We start from the raw sequence: 20,368 nt of genomic DNA on the forward strand, positions 1-20,368 counted from the left end.
CTGATGCTGTTTTGGCGCGGCGCGTCAGCAGTGATTTGGCGGTGAGCCAGGGCTCAGGCGGTAGCCTGCTTAGCTGTGTTTCTGTAGGTCACACCGTTAGTGGTTATTGGTACCGCTGGCGGTAGCATGAGCGTGGCTCATTATAGCTAATTATGTTTGGCAAATGCTCACGCAAGTACACCATGTTACCCAAAAGTCCACCCTCATCATCACTTAAAAATCTGCCTTGTTTTAGGGTGTAATCACCATCTTTTCCCTATAATTACCTACCATAATCTACACCATCCTCTCCTTACATTTTTTCCTTGATTTTGGGATCTATTACCACTCTAACACTCTTCCTCTTTGCCTCTTACAAGAATCTAGCTGCTCTTTTTTGCTTCATCTATCATTATCACACATCTTCTTCCCCTATATAATCACCTTATCTCCTTACAATTGAAACCATCACCCATACCACCCCATTACATCTCTTTTCTATCTCCATCTTTACTAGGGCTGGGCACGGGCCGGGCCCAAATTTTGTGTTTAAATTTTTGGGACCGCATCAGGCCCAGACAGTTTCTTTTCGGGCCGAGTTTCCTGGCCCATTTTACTTGTTTTGAGAGAGAAAAAGAAGAAAAAAATTTCTCTGTCAATGCTTCAACCAAAGGCTACCTGTTTGGAGGTCAAGACGCTGCCATTAAAATGACATCGGAGACCTTCTGTCGGTGCTTCAATACTAGACCCAATTAACCAAGATCATGACCATGTAAGTTAATTATCAATTATGAATCTTTAAAGTATAACACTTTGGCAAAACCACTCCATTACCCAACTGAAGATATATTAACTACAGTGATTCAATTCGAAACATAGTCTGACTCTTCCTCTGTTATACAACAATGATTTACGTCATAAAGCAATATGCTTGACAAAGAATGAATAAAAAGGATGAAAACCTAGTGTACATACTACTAGGTAGTTTACTAGGTTTGGCAGTAAACTAGGGCCCGTAGGAAGACCAAGGTACCAGGCCACAAGTCGTGGGTTCCCACCATGACGGTGCTCATCGGGGACGACACCACGGCTACCTGGGGCCTGGGACATGATCAGCACTGTCCATCTAAATATACACCAGAAGGTTGATATAGCTGTAAGGGGACAACATGCGTCCCATATCGAAGATAGGGGAAACCCCTTTCCCTTGCTCAAGTATTAAAGCATCATCACAACCACCTTTTACGGGTAATAACTCCTTTATCCACTATTTACTTGATCCACGTATATATTGGTTTCTCACTCAGGCATCGGAGAGGCGTAAACCGTTCGGTACGGTTTACCCCTCTAACGCCGTGTTCTTGGTTCAGGATTTAGGAGTTGGATCGATATCCCAGGCGGTATAGCATTCTGTGTGAGGTACCCAGAGAAAGCCACCAGAAACACCTAAATACCTTTAGGTCTTAATGTAAGAGAAACAACATCAGCAAGCATGAGACCAATTAAATTCCATCACCCAAATCCAAAACAAACCCAGAAAAAATCCAATGCTCTTCCTTTACATTGAGAAAAACTGATGGTCAGGATAGCTCCTCCATCTCTATCGAGATTGATGCCATCAGCGACATGAACATGGCGCAGCTCAACATGTATCATGGAACGCGTGATTGGCAGTGCACCGCGAGTAGGTTTGAGATTTCTTTTGGTTCTTGGAAAGTTGGACTTAGATTGTGAGATTTCTTACTAGATTAGGCTTCAGGATTGAGGTTTCTTTAGAATTGAAGTAGAAGAGGAAGAAGTGAGAGAAGAAAGAAGAAGAAAACACTGAAGGAGAAGAAGTATTTGACGCGTGGAGTGTAGAAGATAAATACCTAATAATGATATGTACGGGAGTGGCGGGCTTTTATTTTTTGAAAACACAAGGTCTGAGCCCGGACCGTCCTTTTACATACTTCAGGCCCTGACCGAACCGTTTCGTATAAAAAAATTTAGGGCCCGGACTAGGTTGTGACAGGTTGGGCCGGGCTTCCGGGCTTTCGGGGCCCAGCCCTAATCTTTACCACAAAACCTTCATTTCCACCTCCCAAATTCAAACTCATAATACCCATACTACTTCATCTTCTTCATCACCACCATCACAACTATCATATTCCACCACCATAAACTCGATCACCACCACCACTACTCTATCACTATCACTCAAGGTTAGCCAAAAGAGCACCATATCTTCAACACCATTCTATTCATCATCAACAAGAAGTTCATCATCGATCCATATATTCCACCATCAAGGAGGATTCAAGGAGCATTGAATGAGGAAAATGAAGGAGAAGCTACCAATTAATTTGTCAAGCTTCAACTAGTTTATTTTTTCCTTAACTCTTTAATTTACCTTGAAATACTTATAGAATTGATGCTGATTTGTATAATTATGAGTGAGTAATTACTTTGTTGGGGTTAGGGTTGAAAGCCTTAGCCAAACTTGTATGAATTGATTGTTTTAATTTACATTTGATGGAATTTGTGATTTTCATCTTCATATGCTAATTCAAGAAGTAAATGCATTCATTCAGACTTAACTACTTTGCATGTGTTGTGTTTTTCATCTCATGAAAAATATTTAGGGAGTAGTTAACCTTGAGCATTGATAGGATGGTAGCATCCTCTATGTGCTTGTGAAGGTTGAGAGTTAAAATCACATAGATCTAGGATTAGTTTGCTTGCATGATTATCTAGACTCAAAACTTTATGCATCTAGGAACAATGAATTGAGACTTAACAGGTGATAAGATTTGTTCTTAGGTAGTTTATTCTCGACTTATCCGGTTGAAATTGATAACATTAAAGGAGTTTAAGCCTTTGTAGTTCTTATCCGGATGCAAGGAGGGTAGTTGGGAAATTAGAATAGTTTCACTTGTATTTGAACTTCAATGCTTGCAAGAGAGGTTAGTGGTAAACAATCCAACCCCTAACTTCATCTATTATTGTCACGCCCCGATTTTCAAGCACAATTTAAAAACAAATAACAATGGGCGTGATGGTTCAGACATCAATACAAAACACTAGAAAAATTTTTCTTTAAAGAACAGCAAGTAAAGATGTCATGAACCCACAATGTCAATATAGAGCCGTTTTTTAGAGTCGTGTATTACATTACACTAAGTTTACAAATTAAATTGAAGTAACAATTCAATATGTAAATAACTCCACCAAACTCTTTACACAGCGAAAGACTAACAAGTGCACACAACAATTTAAATTCCTAAACTCACAACTGCAACGGCAGGGGACCACAGCTCCATCACGTTCATCCTAACCTGCAGGATAGACCCCTACACCATTGAATAGTGCACCGGGTTGAAAATAACAAACCCGGTAAGCTTATGAAAACCCGTGTGAGTAAACTCAAAACAACAAACAAGAAACACATGCTTAAACCATTTCAACCTAACAATATCATTATACCATTATCACAACATAACATATCATGCTCACGTACGTTAACACAATCAAAAACCCACATGCTCTGACAACTCAACGGATGTAATTAATTTCACATATGTATAACTAACAATCAAACTCCAGTAACGTTTTAAAACCATAAAAACTCCAGTAATCCAAAATCACGCTCCTTTTATCTCATTCAAATCATTGTCACGTTAGTGACCTTTCAAAATCAATGTAATCTCAACAACCACTTCTCGGAAAAGTAAAGCACTGATAAATCAAAATCATGTAAAAAGTAATCCCTGCATGTGAATTAGTTCATGAGATCACATCAAAAGCACATCAAGCAAAACATAGTAATCCCAGCATATCATTTAGTTCCGGTGATTACATTAAAACAATCAATAGAAGTCATAGTAATCCTTGCATATAGTTTAGTTCAGGAGACTACATTAAAATTTAAAACCAATCAATTCAGAAAACAATAATCCCTGCATATAGTGTAGTTCAGGAGATTACGAAAGAAAAACAAGTAATTCGTTAATAAGAATAAACAAGAAAATCAATACACGTCCATCTACTGATAACACCAACACTACATCAACAATTTCAAACATCAATCACTCAGCAATAATCCATATCTCATTTCATAACAATCGTCACACAAATCGCCACACTGGTTCCGCCACACAGGTCTTACCACACCACACTCTATTTAATTACTCCTACGCCACACTGGTTCCGCCACACAGGTCCTACTACACCACACTATTTATTTAATCATACAACATTACAATAAAACTGATTGCCTCAAATATCGTTTCCTTATCTCCAACAACCTCAAAACCATAACAAAACATTTCCTAAATCGTTCTAGTTCCTTTCCAAAACGGAAATCTAACACATCCTTATTTCACTTTTCAAATTCATTTATTTTCCTTAAAATCACCTCACAACCCAATAATGATACAATCACGCAAAACAATGTTTTACACTTCTCCAACCAATTCCAACTATATTTCACAATCTATTCAAACCAAAAATCATTTGTAACAAATCCTTGTTTTTACTTACCCATGAACCGTTGACGATGAAGTTCATATATTTCAAAACAAATATTTATTTTGCATCAGATATGATTTTACAGCTAACAATTTATTCTACTAACTATCACTCAACTAATTTATCACCCAAAACTAGGGCTGGGCACGGGCCGGGACGGGCCGGTTGTTGAGTGATACCGAGCCCGGTACCGAAAATATTATTCGGGACGGGCCGGGACGGGACGGGATTACGTTTTTTCAAAGTTGGTACCGAAACTTACCGGGATCGGATCGGGCCCGGGCCCAATTCGGGATGCCCAATTCCTTTTTTTTTTTTTTTCCACATTTAACTACTTAAGTACTTTAACAGCTATCCAAAATTTCCAGATTTCAATCATTCTAGGATGCAGCTGTCCTCTTAGCACTGCAACTTATAAATCTACACAATCAATTTGGCCTTAAACCAAATCAAACAATGTAAAATACTAAAATGAATTGAAGAGCTTACTGGAGGGAACTTGCTGGAGGAAGAGCTTCAATTTCCCGAGGAGCAGAAGGTGAAGTTGAGGTTGGAGAGTCTTCAATCCCCGAAGCGGTTAGATGAGGCCGAGCAGCTACCTTCTTTGCTCTAGCCATCGAACGATTTGAATCAAATAACTGACCTGGAGATGAAGTATGAATCAGCAGCTATCTGATGAGTATGAAATTAATTTATAAACAGAAATAGCTCAAATTTTTAAGTAAAATTCTTCAATTACAGAAACAGGATGAGACTCCTTGACTTGATCATGCTAATTCTGAGCTAACAAACAATGATCAATCTAATGTAATCTATGATAACTTGTGCAAGAAGGAATTAGACCAAATTGTGAATAACAGCAACAAATCAAAGAGTAGTGAAAATCGACATTGCGAAGATGGCAATCATAACTGAGAGAATACGCAAATAGGAATAAGAAAGAGATGAGAGAAGCTCAAGTATCGTGTACAAATTCGCCGCCTCAAGTCTAGTTGCGGTTCCACAGTTCCACTTGGAGTTTCCAGGCGACCGAAACAGAGAAGGTAAATGAGAGGGGAAACAAAATGATGGTTGAGGGGCATCGGGGATTTAGATGAAGAACAGAAGAAGATCCGGAGGGTGGAGAAGAGAGCTTAGAACTAGGGTTAGTGAATTGGGGATCGACTGATCGAGCATGATTTACAACAACCTGGGCCGGTCGGGGCTGAAGGTGAGTCAGCTGTCGTACGGCGCGTTGGTGAGCTTCGGGAACCAGCTGGACGTGAAGGAGGCGAAGTCGCTACTCCAGTGCTGCCGCGACCACGGCGTCAACTTCTTTGACAACGCGGAGGTCTACGCCAGCGGCCGCGCCGAGGAGATCATGGGCCAGGCCATAAGCGAGCTGGGCTGGAAGCGCTCCGACATCGTCGTCTCCACCAAGATCAGAGATTTAGATGATGAACATAAATCTATCTGGAGAGTGGAGAAGACTGGAAGAGAAGTGAATTGGGGATCAGAAGATCTTCATTAGTTCGTTTAGCGGCTTAGGGCCTTAGGCCGTTTAGGTCAAAATGTTTTGATCAGGTGTGGTCATTCCTTTGTGTTCCCACATTAAATTACCCAATCAAAACCAACCAAGTAATATAAAAAATTAAAGATTTAATTTAATTAATTTAAACGGGACGGGACGGGATCAATCGGTTTCGACTAGACTAGTACCGGTACCGGGCCCGTTTCCCCGGGACGGGCCCAAATAGTAAATTTCAGATTTTAGTCCCGGCCCGTACAGGTGAATTTCGGGACGGTTTCGGAACGGTACCGGGACTTCGGTTTTGGATGCCCAACCCTACCCAAAACAATGTGAGATTTACTCACCTCCATATCCTGCTGCGTCTTCACACAAAAACCAAGACAAGCACAAAATCATCCAAACTTCGCTCACGCAATTCTGTCAATCACCTAATCACATCAAGGTCACATTCAATACAACACAAAGTACACAATCATTTTAAATTCGAAACACATGAACCATAAATTGAATAATACGTCAATCGAGGCAAAACTTCGTCCGAGACCACCAAAGTCTCCAGAACACTCCTACGGTCAAAACAACCAAAACCACAAGTCAATCGGACGACCTAATCCTCAAGGATCAAAAACTGAAATGAAGCGAAAATGTTAAAACACTAACATGCTTATACAATCTCCAAAAATTACAAACCATATATCGAAATGCTCGTATCGACGAGTAGATCGAAATTAGAAATGGAAACTATCCCTGAGGTGGCCTGAAAACACCACCACAGTGGCGGCGCCGCTGCCGGCCAAAAGTCAGAATTTGGCCAAACTTCCTAAACTAAAGATCTTCATCTCAACTCCAATTACAACTTTCTTAATTACATCAAAGTCAAAATCGAAGCCATACGGCAGGAATTTACCTCGCAAGGTTTGAAATCCGAAGAACCCTAGAATCCCAATCTTTAAAATTTAACCTCTACACTTTGAATCGTTGCAAGCCACCTTGGGAGAAAACATCTACGTCCTCTGGGCTCCAAAAGCCCTCAGAATCACTAGCTATGGTGGCTGGAATCTGAAGTTCCGATCTAGGCTCGACGCAGTGCCGCCGCCAAATTTTGCCTCCTTGCTGCGTCTTCCTCTGCTCGTTTCATGCTCAAATGCTACCACATACTTCAAGAGGAGATTGAGGCGAAGCTATTGCAAGTTGTCTCATGGGCAAAGGTGGCCGGACGACGGAGAACGACGCCGGTGAAGGGAAGGAGGCAAAATTGGGGTCGGGACCGAACAGAGAGAAAAAGTTTCCCATTTTGGAAACTTTGATTTTTCTGATTTTTTTTTTTCGGATTTTTCCTATATATCCCAAAATGGAAACTTGTTCTGATGGCCATAACTTCTTCATACGAACTCCGATTCTCGCGATCCGCAATTCACGAACTCGTATGGATGCCCTCTACAATATCTGTGAAGGAAGTTTTCACAGAATCCTAACGTATAAAAGAGTCAACCCTTGAACCCATGAAATAAAACGTTTCAAGAAACAAATTGTTCCGAAGATCTTGTACTTCACCCTAGAACCAACTAATCGCACAACAATCAAGAAAATAAATTCCGAATGACACTCGAAAATTATAACTAATTTACGGGGTATTACAATTATATTACTATTTTAATTTACTGTTGATCATTTATTTTAGGGTTATTATCACAAATGGTACCTGAACTATACTTCAATCTTATCGATGATACCTGAACTTCAATTTTGATCACAACCAGTACCCGAACTTTTCGATTTCATTTTAAATGGTACCTAGAGCCACCTTCGATAACTATTTCGACTAAAAACGGCATGGGAGGCAATCATAGTGATGATTTTTGATGATTTCGAGGGTTGCAAACATATATAGTGATGATATTTTGGTAATAGACTTGCCTTGAACTTGTTTTTTTGTTTTTTTGTCTTTTTAGATTTGGCTTTTTTGGCTGGAATAGTGATTGAATGTGGCCTTAGGTACCATTTAAAATGAAATCGAAAAGTTCAGGTACTAGTTGTGATCAAAATTGAAGTTCAGGTACCATCGATAAAATAGAGGATAAGTTCAGGTACCATTTGTGATAATAACTGATGCGCTTCTAGCAAGCGCATAATTTAACCCTGAAAATATCGTTAGTAGTATAAGCAAATAGGGATCGTTCTATTCCGGGGATTGAGGGTACACCTGTCATTGTCAAACAATTAAACAATTAAAATTAAAACAAAGTATAATATTCACAAATATATTCACAACTATAAACATTATTTACGAAAAAAGGGGGGATTTTGTTTTTGGATTTTCGAAAATAAAACTAAGTTAACAAAATAATTAAAATGCAAAAACGTAAAAATACTAGTGGAATGAGAGAACAAAGATCAAAATCGAAACATATGATTAAAATTGAATCAAACCCTAATATTGTTCATCTAAGTCATGAGAAAGGAGTTGATCATGGGAAACGTTAAAAGTAAACAATTTCCCATATTTTACTTTTCAATGCTAATTAACCTAAGCGAAAGCACCTAGATCAATCCTATCAAACATGCATTCAAGCACTAGAAAGCTAGTTAATCATAACATGTTTAATGCATTACACATAGAGAAAGGCTATCAACTCAAGTGTACAACTTAGTATGGAAAAGTCCACCTAATTGCAATCCTTGTTAATTAAATTCGATCTTTGTACAAAACCTTTACTACTTTGATTCAAGTTTACACAAAACGAAAAATCGATTTCATGTTCTTAAACCTAGCAACAATTATGCAAAAACCCTATAAGTGTCGACCCAAATAAGATTAATACACAAAGGATATCTATAACGCAAATTTAATTAAGCAAACCCACATAAGCAACTCTCGAAGAACAATGATATGAATCTGAAAATATCAATTAATCATAAAAATTCCAGAAATAATACTTTGTTCATACATATATGTCAACTAGAACAAAACCAACGAAATCAAAGCAAATGTTACAAAGGAGAATCGGATTACACCGTGAGATGGAGATGAGATTAACGAATTGAGGATGTATTCTCTTGAATCTCGAAAGCAAGCTTCAAGGATGATGATGGAGGATGATGCTCACGGAAATTCTTCTTCTCCCTTGGCCTTGCTTGAACTCGTGGCTTGCTCTAGAGGGTGGAAAGGAAAATGGAAAGGAAATGGAGAGACAAAGAAGATGAAATGGATGAAGGAATGTATTGTGTCTTTGTTTTTGCCTCTATTTATAGGCTTCCAAGCAACACTATTTGGCCTTTAAACAAATCATAATGGGTTAGGTTTGAGCACTTAAACACTTAGTGGATTTGTTAGGTGAGAGCACTTAAACACTCAGTGGATTTGTTAGGTGAGAGCATTTTCTCTTCCTTTATTCCTTTAATTTTTATCTCCACTAAGAACTCAGATTTAGCCTTTGACTTCTTCATATGAAATTATCCACCATGAGTGTAGATTACTGTGGTAAAATTTCAGAATCTATTGCCATGTGGTTGGGCCGGAAATGCTGCTGGACCTCTTACAGGTCCAGTTTTCTAGTTTTGCTTATGCAGAAAATTGGACTGATTGTTTGAAGGCCTTCCACTTCTATCTGGATCTTGCACTCTTCATATGAAATGTTCCTTTGGGTGTCTAGAATGGATCTGGAAGGTTTCAGCTCATTTGAAGTTCATTTGATCAGGCGGCCGCTCCTTCTTCTTTGCTTGGCTTGGTTTCTCCTCGCCGGAGTAGGAATATGTGTAAAATTGATCTTTTAGTACATTTCACCTTCATCTACTCCAATGTACCTTCATCTTTGCTCCCCTTGGTGTTCGCAAGCTCCTCTTTCTATTTATGAGTTCATTTCCACTTTTTAGCTCGGAGGTCCTGAAAATAGAAACTAATAAAAAAAATAGAAACTTTCCTAAACTGAAAATGGAAACTTACTAAAAATGATAAATAGAAACTACAAAAATATAAACTTTCTACAAATAGGAACTTTCCCAATCAAAGAATGTAAACTTTCCTAAACAGGGTTTTAATAAGGAAATAACGCAAGAAAAGTAGGGAAATGCAGTTAAAACGTAGCATTAAAATGCTCATATCAATAACCCTTTATTTTAATTTGGTTCACCATTCTATCCAACAAATAATTCCACTACCACCACAATACACATACTCACCATGAGCCTAGATTTCTTTGTGAATTTAGATTTGTGATTCTACATGTGCATATTCTAGCTCTCCTTAGGTTAAGTCCTAGTTAGTGAAAGGAATCCAATCCTTGTGGGTTCGACAACTTTTTTTATACAACCATACTATTAGACTATTAGTTGTATCCTTTTATACTTGAGGGTGGTTATTTAGCTAACACTAAATAGAAATAACATTTAATTTGGGTAAAATAAGTAACTAGGTTTAGCTAAAGCAGTAGCCATATTTCTCTTTCATCTTTACTTTTCTCTTCGGCCACATGTCAACTTATGATTTGATATAACATTTTATATCACTAACTAGAATTGCTGGAGAACAATTGTTAAATAATAGCTATATTTGACATTTTAAACTATTTTAGCTGAAGAAATAACTTATACAGTTAAAGATACTCTTAATTCTTTCTCACGTACTTTGAAACAATCAAGATATAGTGAAAGACAAGTAGAGATGTGGAAAAATAATGAAAACTAGGATGAAAGTGGTTTTATCAAAATTGAATAATAATAAAAAAAGGATGAAAGTGGTATATTTGTGTGGTTTTTTTTTTAATCGAAGGAGGTCAGTCAATTTTATAATTCAGCAAGCAGTACCAGAAACGACACACACCAGAGGGGCTGACAGAAAGAGCCGTCATTTAGGACATACAAATGACCTATTCTAAGAAAATAGAGTCTCGCACTCCCGGGTACACCCATCTTTTAAGGACAATCAAACACCTTTATTCTAACAAAACCTAGAAACTCAGAAACTAATAAAATATCTTTGTGTGTGTGGTTGATTTCCTTTGTTGCTCAATTATTTAGTAAAAGTATTTTGACTATTTTCCAGCAAAAAAAAAAGATGTGAGATGTATTACTGCAGTTTTAGTTATAGTTAGCATTAATGAAAGCTAATTATTTAAAAATTGGATGAAGTTAATGGAAAAACTTGTTTAAGAAAATTCATTCGAAATTAAATGTTAGAAAACACAATAACAACAGTAGATCAGTGGGCAACAAATTTGTGTACGTAACATAGAGATCATTGATCTAGCCCTTTCATCTCAAAGAATCTTTCCTTTTCAAGATTAGTCAGACTCTTATTACTCAGTTCATACAGGATTGCATGGTAGAAAGTGTCTTCATCCAGATCATTATATAATTGTGCCCATATCTCAATGAGGGTTAATAAAGGTAACATTGTCTTTAGGAAATAAAGCAACATCCAAGAAGTATTCTTTGAGTGTTTTCATCCAAGGCATCTAAACTATTTTTGAGGCAAAGAAGCAATTTTCTCTCAGAATCCAGAAGAGTATAACCTTTAGACCTTTCGATTGCTTTCTTTCTCCAAATGTGTAGAGGTTGCCTACAAAGTGATCTTCCCACCACTAATGGCAAGGGGAAAGCCGTTACAATGCTCTACTATCTTTTCTGAAAGTTTCAAATATATGAGATATGTTATCTTCCAAAGATGCTGAATGACGAAAAAGTTTCATTACATTGTCCTTATTCAACAATTGTAAATCATATGAAGGACCAAATCTTAGAAATTCAGATCTTGATGTCACTAAAATCTTGTGATGTGACATTTCAAATTGAAACAGTCAAGAAGAGATTTTGATCCGGACCAAACATCATCTAGAACCAAAGTAAAGGCTTCTACCGTTCTTCCTTGAAAAATGCTTGCAACCGCTGAACTACATGCACTTTGTTTTCACATTCAGGAACTATAGAACCTTTTTGTTTATATAATTCTTTCACAATAAGCTGCAAATTGCCCTTTTGTGAAACAATGATAATGTTGTGGTGGAATTTATCTTTAAGTTGTTGATCTTGACACAACATTTTAGTAAGGTAGTTTTCCCACATCCTTCAGGAGTAGTAACCACAAGCATTGACCAACCCTTATCTATGAGAAGCTCTTTCCTCAATCTCTTTAAAACATTCAATAAGCTGTGGAATCAGTGCAAGTATAAGTACTTTACGTAATGCATGCTGTGTACTACTACTTGAATTTTCTACCGATTGATTTCAAGCAAGAAAATAGCGTTCTCTTGTGGATAATTAAGATATACTATAGCAGTTTCTTGACATGGAAAGACATTGTGATACTACCACACCTAGAAAAGAGAGAAGAATTTAGTAGACTGCACATAGTAAAAATGTTTAAATGATGAAGACTTACCATACTCATAATACTGTGAGCCAACTCTCTTGGTTCTTCATAACGTTCTTTACAAAGAATGTCATCAAAATGGAGTTATGGCTTTTGATGAAATTTGTCACTTTCTGAATGATGTTATGTTTAACCTTTAAACATAAAATTACAATGGTCAACCTAACTTCTTTGTAAGAATTTTTCTTTAAAAATTTCATCACATAGGAATTCAAATAACTTCTTAGCCAAAAAAAAAAGAAAAAAGAAAAATAAAATCCTCGTAGTAATCCTACATCATATAGAAGTTTCACCAGAAAATAAAAATAAATAAGTAGCTAAATAGAAGTTACATTTAATTTTGGGTAAAATAAGTAGCTTCTGTATCATAATGTTTTATGCCCCATCATATTGCAAGTTACTTCACATGCATGTGATGGTGCAAGCTTGTCAATTTGAAACATTCATAGAATGAAATCTTGTTTAATCGTAGTCGTTCAGATTTCGCATCATAACATGTCAGAGAAGATTACCCTACAAAGCTATGTATTGATCTCTGCTTTCATGATTTAACTGCATTCTCTATGAAATCTTACCCTTTTGAATTTTGATCATTTCAGTGATAGGAGGGGAAGCGTCTATCTCACACAAGATGAACTTTCCCTGGCTGGACTATCAAACGACAATGTCTTTCGTGGAAAAGTGACAGACAAGTGGCAAAGTTTCATGAAGAGCAATAAAGCGAGCTAGGATGTTCTTTGATGAGGCTGTAAAAGGTGTTGCAGAGCTCAACTTAGCAAGTAGATGGCCAGTATGGGCCTCTTTGTTGCTATATAGGCAGATTGTGGATGCCATTGAAGCAAATGGTTATGACAATTTCACAAAGAGGGCTTATGTAGGAAAAGCAAAGCAGTTAGTATCATTGCCAATAGCTTATATATGGCAGAGCAATTATAGGCGAGAAAATTATAGTTGAATCTCAAGTTCATGTGTAAATGTAGTCATGTAGATTCATTTTTATTTAATTAATCTTCATCGGACTGATATACATTTCTAGACTCGCTTAACATAGCATCTTGGTTGTAAAGCTTAACAAATGATTGAACTTGTATATGGACTTATAAATTTAAACTCCTTCCCAGGTTGTAAAGCTGTAATATACTAGGTTTGGAATTTGAAATTAATTCTATTCCTAAATTATTTAGGCTGAACTTGCAATTTGCTGCTTTTGTATTGCTACTAGCTATAGGGAGCTATTTCTACTATTTGCCAAGAAAAGAAGGCAACTACTATTACTAGTAGTGTTCAAACAAATATATATCAAAACAAAATGGTTTAGCTTCTTGGACTAGCTAGCCATCCCTTAGAAGCTATTAATAAAATATCACAAATTCCTAATGTAATAGATGTTGTACGTAGTGGCTAGTCGGAACCGGGGAGGCCTTCAGTTGATCCAGGATTGATGTACGCGCAGTATATGTGTCACTGCGAAGTGAACTATTAATCTACTAATTAGCCATACGTTTTAATAGCAGTTCCATTACTTCCATCTATCATAAAGGAGTATTCTCCATCATAAACTACTACACAGAAACACATGAATGACGTTTTCAAAACGCCATCCCCGGACGCTGTGTATACCTATGCCGTCTTTTCCTAGACAAATAAATGGCGTTTCCGAAACGCCATCAAAATTTATTCTATGACGTTTTATAAACATCATCAAAGTTTATCTCATGGCGTTTTGGAAAATGCCGTTAAAGTTTATTCCATGACGTTCCAGAAACGTCATTAGAGTTTGTTTCATGGCGTTTCCAAATGCCATAGATTATCTTTTGATGGTAATTCAAAAACGCTATAGTTTTTTAATGACTTTTGCAAAAATGTCACAAAAGTTTTTAATGGCGTTTTTGAAAATTGCCATGAAATTTTTCTCAAGGTACATATCTTCTTTTCATGGCATTTTAAAACGTTGTAGAAACCATATTACGATGACGTTCACAAATGTCATCTAAAATAATGTTTTATATTTAATATGAGCATAAATTATTATAAATAAACTGGAAAAATGCACTAACAGTGTTTGGACTCAAAGAGGACTGTCAAAGTGATACCCGGACTTTAAAACGTATCAATGTGATACTTGGACTTATATATTTTCGTCAATGTAGTACCTATGTCAAATTTCCATCACGGCACCATCAAATTTGACCACGTGTGACGCACAGAAGGCAGAAAATGAGGGCAAAAAAGACTTTTTACTCCATCAAACCTTGAATGAAAATATTAACAATTGAAAATAAAATTGAATAAATTATTATAATGAAAATAAAAGTTGAATTCTTGAACAACAAAACCGCCGACATGATCCCCCCTCCTTCGCCCCCATAGCCTCAGCGTTCCCCTCCTCCGCCGCCACCGTCACGTTAGTAACAACAACATCTGGCATCGCTTTGATCCCCTCCTCCTCTTCGCCCTCGTCGGCACTCTCGATCCTCGGCCTCTTCACCCTGTTCCACTGACTAACTGCTCGTCCGATTCCCCTCCCGCCGCCCAGTCATCCCCACCTCCGATCGGTTATGGTTTCCCTACTTCAAATCCTATGGCAAACTGGAATTGTGCACAGAAAGTTCGCCGCTCGCTCAGAATTCATCCCCGCCGCCGCCGCCGACGACTTAGTCGCCACCACTCTCGTTCTCTCCTCGGACCCTGATAGGCGCATTTTAATGTGATATTTTAAATGTTAATTCCTCACATTTTGCTTAGTTATTCCTTAACGAATCGATTTTTAACTTAATTTCTATTTTTAGGTACATTGGAGTAGATGAAGAAGAAATGAGTGTTACGTCCATAATTACCTAGAAATGATGGAGAAGAATGAAAATGCACTAAAAAGTCAACCTTGAATATTTTCTTACTCCGGCTAGGAGAATTAGAGCCAAGCAAGGAAGAAGGAGCGGCCACCTGACCAAATGAACTCGAAATGAGCTGAAACTCTCCAGATCCATTCTAGACACCCAAAGGATCATTTCTTATGAAGAGTGCCAGAGAAAAATATGAGTGGAAGGCCTTCAAACAATCAGCCCAATTTTCTACAGAAGCAAAACCGGAAAACTGGACCTGTAAGAGGTCCAGCAGCATTTCCGGCCCAACCACATGGAATAAAGCTCTGAAAATTTGTCAGGATGATCTACACTCATAGTGGAACATTTTTTATGAAGAAGTGGAAGGCTCATTCTGAAGTTTTGATGGAGAAATAATTGAAGGAATAAAGGGGAAGAAACTGACCTGAAAACAGCTCAACACCACATATTCATGTTTCCCACCCATATGAAGAAAGCATTTCTTTTTCCTTGGATACATTTTTTCTACTCTAAAAGATCATCATCACTTCCACATTTCTTCACCTTCATGCTTTGCTTTCATCATTACCTCATCCTTTACATATTTTACAAACCACTCTCATACTCCACTTTCATTATTTTTCTTCATCTCATAATTTCACTCTTCTTTTTCTTCCCTATTTAAACACCTTCTCCTCTCACTCTCAATCACACATTCCTTCATCCATCTCATCTTCTTTGTCTCTCCATTTCCTTTCCATTTTCCTTTTCCATTCTCTAGTTCTTAGTTTTGCATTTTCAAGTAAAGAGAAGAAGAAGAAGCCGTGAGGACATAGCCTTCATCGTCCACCTTGAAGACTTGCTTCCAAGATTCAAGATTCCAACGTTCAAGCTCTCCATCTCCATCTCCCCTCACGGTGTAATTCATTCTTTTTTTCCTTGTAATTTCTTTTGGTTTTCTTTGTTTAGATTTGTAGAACTATGAATTCTAGTTAACAAATAATGTTAAGGGCAAAGTTTAAAGCCCGTTTATATGTTTTGAGATAAAGTTGTGATTTCTATATGTTGATTTTTATGTTGCTTTTGTGGGTTTGTTTAATTAAATTTGCATGATAGAAAACTTTTGTATTTTAATCTTATGTGGTTGCAAACACTTAGGGTTTTGATATAATTGGTGCTAGGTTTAAGAACATGAAATCGACTTTTTGTTTTGTGTAAACTTGAATCAAAGTAGTAAAAGTTTTGTGCAAAGACCGAATTTAATTAAAGAGGATTGCAATTAGGTGGACTTTTCCATACTAAGTTGTACACTTGAGTTGATAGCCTTTCTCTATGTCTAATGCGTTGAACATGTCATGATTGACTAGCTTTCTAGGGCTTGATTGCATGTTTGATAGGATTAATCTAGGTGATTTCGCTTAGGTTAATTAGCATTGAAAAGTAAAATATGGGAAATCATTTGCTTTCGAATGTTTCACATGATCAACTCCTCTCTCATGACATTTAAAATCAACTATAGGAATTGTAATTGGATTTCTTGCATATGGATGTGGTTTTGATCTTTGTTCCTTGCGATCCACCCTTGTATATATGTTTTTACATTTTCTTTATTTTATTTATCTTAATTTTCAATTCTATAATTCTTAAACCCCCCTTTTTATTTTCTTACTTGTATATATTTCTATTCTTTATTTTATTTTTGTAAATAATAATTTTCTTTATTTGTTTCACAATTACAAGTGTACCCTTAATCCCCGGAATAGAACGATCCCTATTTACTTATATTACTAACGACATTTCAGGGTTAAATTATGCGCTTGCTTCGAGCGCGTCAGACCCCCTTGTATACACCATTGATCAGAAACTCAAGACCCGCCAGCCCTCCACTCTCAAATCACAGCTCCAATCCCACCCCGCCATCCTCTCTGTAGTTTCCGACATGCAACACAACCTCCACACCACCCGCACCTGCAACTTCATTGGTCTCGCCGACAACTTCGGCCTCTAGCTCAACTTCGACACCGGAAAACAAACTTTTCAATTTCCTAAACACTAGCCCAAATCAATTTCAAAGAAACAAGCTTTCGAAAGTCATCGTTCAATCTCCTCTCCTTTCTATTAGGGTTTTGAGAAACAGATCAGTCTCTAATGGAGCTGATCTAGGCTCTAAAATCTTCTCCTTATCTTCAATCTTCACCAACTGCTGTACTGGGTTTCAATTTTCACAAAAGATAATGGAAAAGATAGCCACAGATTTAAGGGCAATGTGGTCAACCTTGAATGCAAGCTCTCGATCAGAGGCAATTGCAGGCCAGAGAATTGAGAGTGAAGTCGAAGGTGGATCGATTATGGGTAACTGATGATGAATGAGAGAGAAGAAGAATTTTTTTTAATTCTTTCTTTATTTCTCTCTCTCTCTGTCTGTCTCTCTCTTTATCTTACTTATTTATAAAATCCATTTAAATTAATTACTTTATTTATATTAAATCATAAATCAGATAAAAAAGCAATTTGAGGGGCACATAAGTCATTTAGCTATCTTTTTCAGCGTCACGTGCATCACACGTGGTCAATTTGACGGCACCGTGAGGGAAAGTTAATATAGGTACTACGTTGACAAGAAAATATAAGTCTAGATATCACATTGATACGTTTTAAGGTTCAAGTATCACTTTGACAATCCTCTTTGAGTCCAGACACTGTTGGTGCATTTCCATTCATAATAATAATGGTGCACTATGAATTGTTGTCGAAAGTTACTAATTAATACATATAAAGATCTAACTCATGCTAGTTTGAAAGTTCCATCTCATATTCAAAATAAAACATCAGCAAAATGAGAGGCCCAGCCTTCACCACTGTATATATATAGCTCTAGACTTCCTCTTCTAATCCAACGTACTAACCAGCTTCATGATAGAACTATAGAAAGAATCACTTTTATGAGTCCATCAAAAAAAAAAAAAAACCCCATATGCCCGACAATGATCAAGAAAAAGAAGATGTCATTATGTCCTATCTAACACATAAATGTAGCTGTTGTTAGACACTCATATATTGAAACAAAAAGAGACATTCTTCCAATAAGACAATCTAATCCCACAAAAAGATAAATTTCCAGCAAACTTTAAACCCTTGAACTAAGACAACATGCAGGGCAAGAAATGTTATTTTACAACATGTTTCTTCATCAAAAACAAAGTTCTTTATTGGCCAAGCAATTATGCTTCCAAGTGCATCATCAAGGTTCGCAAATTTAGGCTCAGTCAAATAAAATTCTGCTCTAGGCTTGAATACCTCTTCAATGGAAATTCTATAACAATCGGGTCCAAGTTTGTACCCATGCACAATTGATTTTGGATCTATTGTTGATAGTGAACATCTTGCCACTACTTCACCGTTGCCATCCCAATTTAGCAACTTGCATTTGTCATTAAATGAATGATGGGTGCTGTCCAGTCCCGACTACATAATATGAAACACATTTAGTTTATGAATCTCGTTTGTCATTACATTTATCATTATTTCACATATATATGAAAGAATATTTGAATGTGAGCTGCATTGAGCAATTTCTAGTTCATGAAGACATTAGCCTAATATTGATAGAATTGTGAAAACCCGTGATAGCAACGCTTTTTTTTTGAAATGGAAAGAAAGCATCTAATTTTATTCAAAAAAAAAAGAAATGGAAAAAAAGCATCTAATTAATCTAACAATGATGACATATAAAAGCAAGGTTTCTCCCGCGCTTTGGTTTGATTCCCATTAATTAGGTTTTGCACAGTCCTAGTATGAATAGGTTTCCCAATAATCCTAATTTAATTGGGTTTCCCGTTTCGATTGGTTATGTTGTCCTAATTTAATTGGGTTTCCCGGTTCGATTGGCTATGTTGTCTATAAATACCTCCCACAAGAGATAAATCAAGACGATTGAAATCAACTAAACAACAAACGATAAACGATAAAGATATCTTGACTGACGATAACCAACACTGACCGTAGTGAGGAGTCGCCTAGGATGTCAGAGCTATCACGACCTTCAATAACAAACAACAACCGCAGAGGTCGTCGCAGTGAGGAGTATGAGCCTAGGTTCTCAAACCTTCCACCACTCCCACTACCGCGTGTCAATTACCGCCGGGGTCATCGCAGTGAGGAGTCGCCTAGGATTTCAGAGCTTCCACAATTGACACAAACAAACAATAACCGTGGTCGTCGTCACTGGCAGCAGCAGCCTGCTTGGATCTCTGACCTTCCAGGCTGCGACCGGTGTGTGACTATGAACCTGTCGTGCTCCGAGTGTTGGGAACGTGATCATTTGCGAACATTATTGGAGGACGAGGAGCTCTTTGATCGTGAAATGCAGGAAATGCGAGACTCTTACTGTCGAGAACAGGAAGACGCTATTCGAAGAACAAGGTCGGCGTCAACAGAGACAAGAGAACAGGAGGAAGCTACGCAAAGAACAAGGTCGGCGTCAACAGCGACAAGACACAGTATGTTTGACAGATTGGTGCAACTAGAATTTCAGATGTTTAGGTCAAAAACTACAAGAATTGATGATGTGAAAGCCAAGGTCAGGGGCATGCCAACCATTATGGCAATTGATGATGAAGCTTGTGCAGTTTGTCTCGAAGGCTTTCATTGTGTGTTAAAAGATGACGAGGGTAGTACCGGGAAACAAACACCCTGTGGCCATTTCTTCCACCAAACTTGCATAGCAAAATGGCTTTCAAACCCAAAGTACAATTCTACCTGCCCTCTATGTCGCTACTCATTATAGAACTCTAGCCTACAGTTATATTTGTATGTATTGCTGACTCGAACACAAATGGTGGGTCGCTCTTGATTCAATATATAGTCTTGAACATAATTGCTCGTGAAACAAGTTTACGATCGAGTCTCAGCTAATTATTATTATTTTTTTCTGCTCTGAAATGCACGCACTTCTCATATAAGATGCAAATAGTTGGCTATTTCTAGAGTTACTGTGAGGTCCCAGTATATCTCTATGCTATTTCGTTCTGCTGCAGCTACCAGTTTCATTAATGTAAAATACAAATAATCAAGATAAATGAAAAGACAAGCACAAATATGTGTTTAGTTCTATTCTTTTGCTTCAAATAATAAAAGTATTTTCCAGTCTCAGAAAAAATATTAATCCAGTTTCAATTATAG

At 37.4% G+C, this 20,368-nt stretch overlaps 1 protein-coding gene across 1 annotated transcript; it reads left to right on the top strand.

The window, feature by feature from the left end:
- The first annotated feature begins 19,208 nt into the window (after window positions 1–19,208).
- LOC112184875 lies at window positions 19,209–19,973 on the top strand. The gene has a single exon (XM_024323104.1). The coding sequence runs from the start codon at window positions 19,209–19,211 to the stop codon at window positions 19,971–19,973; it is 765 nt and encodes a 254-aa protein (XP_024178872.1).
- The last annotated feature ends 395 nt before the right edge of the window (window positions 19,974–20,368 follow it).

Source organism: Rosa chinensis, chromosome 2 (genome assembly GCF_002994745.2).
Source record: "Rosa chinensis cultivar Old Blush chromosome 2, RchiOBHm-V2, whole genome shotgun sequence".
Lineage (NCBI taxonomy): Eukaryota > Viridiplantae > Streptophyta > Magnoliopsida > Rosales > Rosaceae > Rosa > Rosa chinensis.

What these genes read in the sequence shown, in the direction of transcription:
- LOC112184875 (XM_024323104.1), top strand. Translation starts at nt 19,209, where the DNA reads ATGTCAGAGCTATCACGACCTTCAATAACAAACAACAACCGCAGAGGT.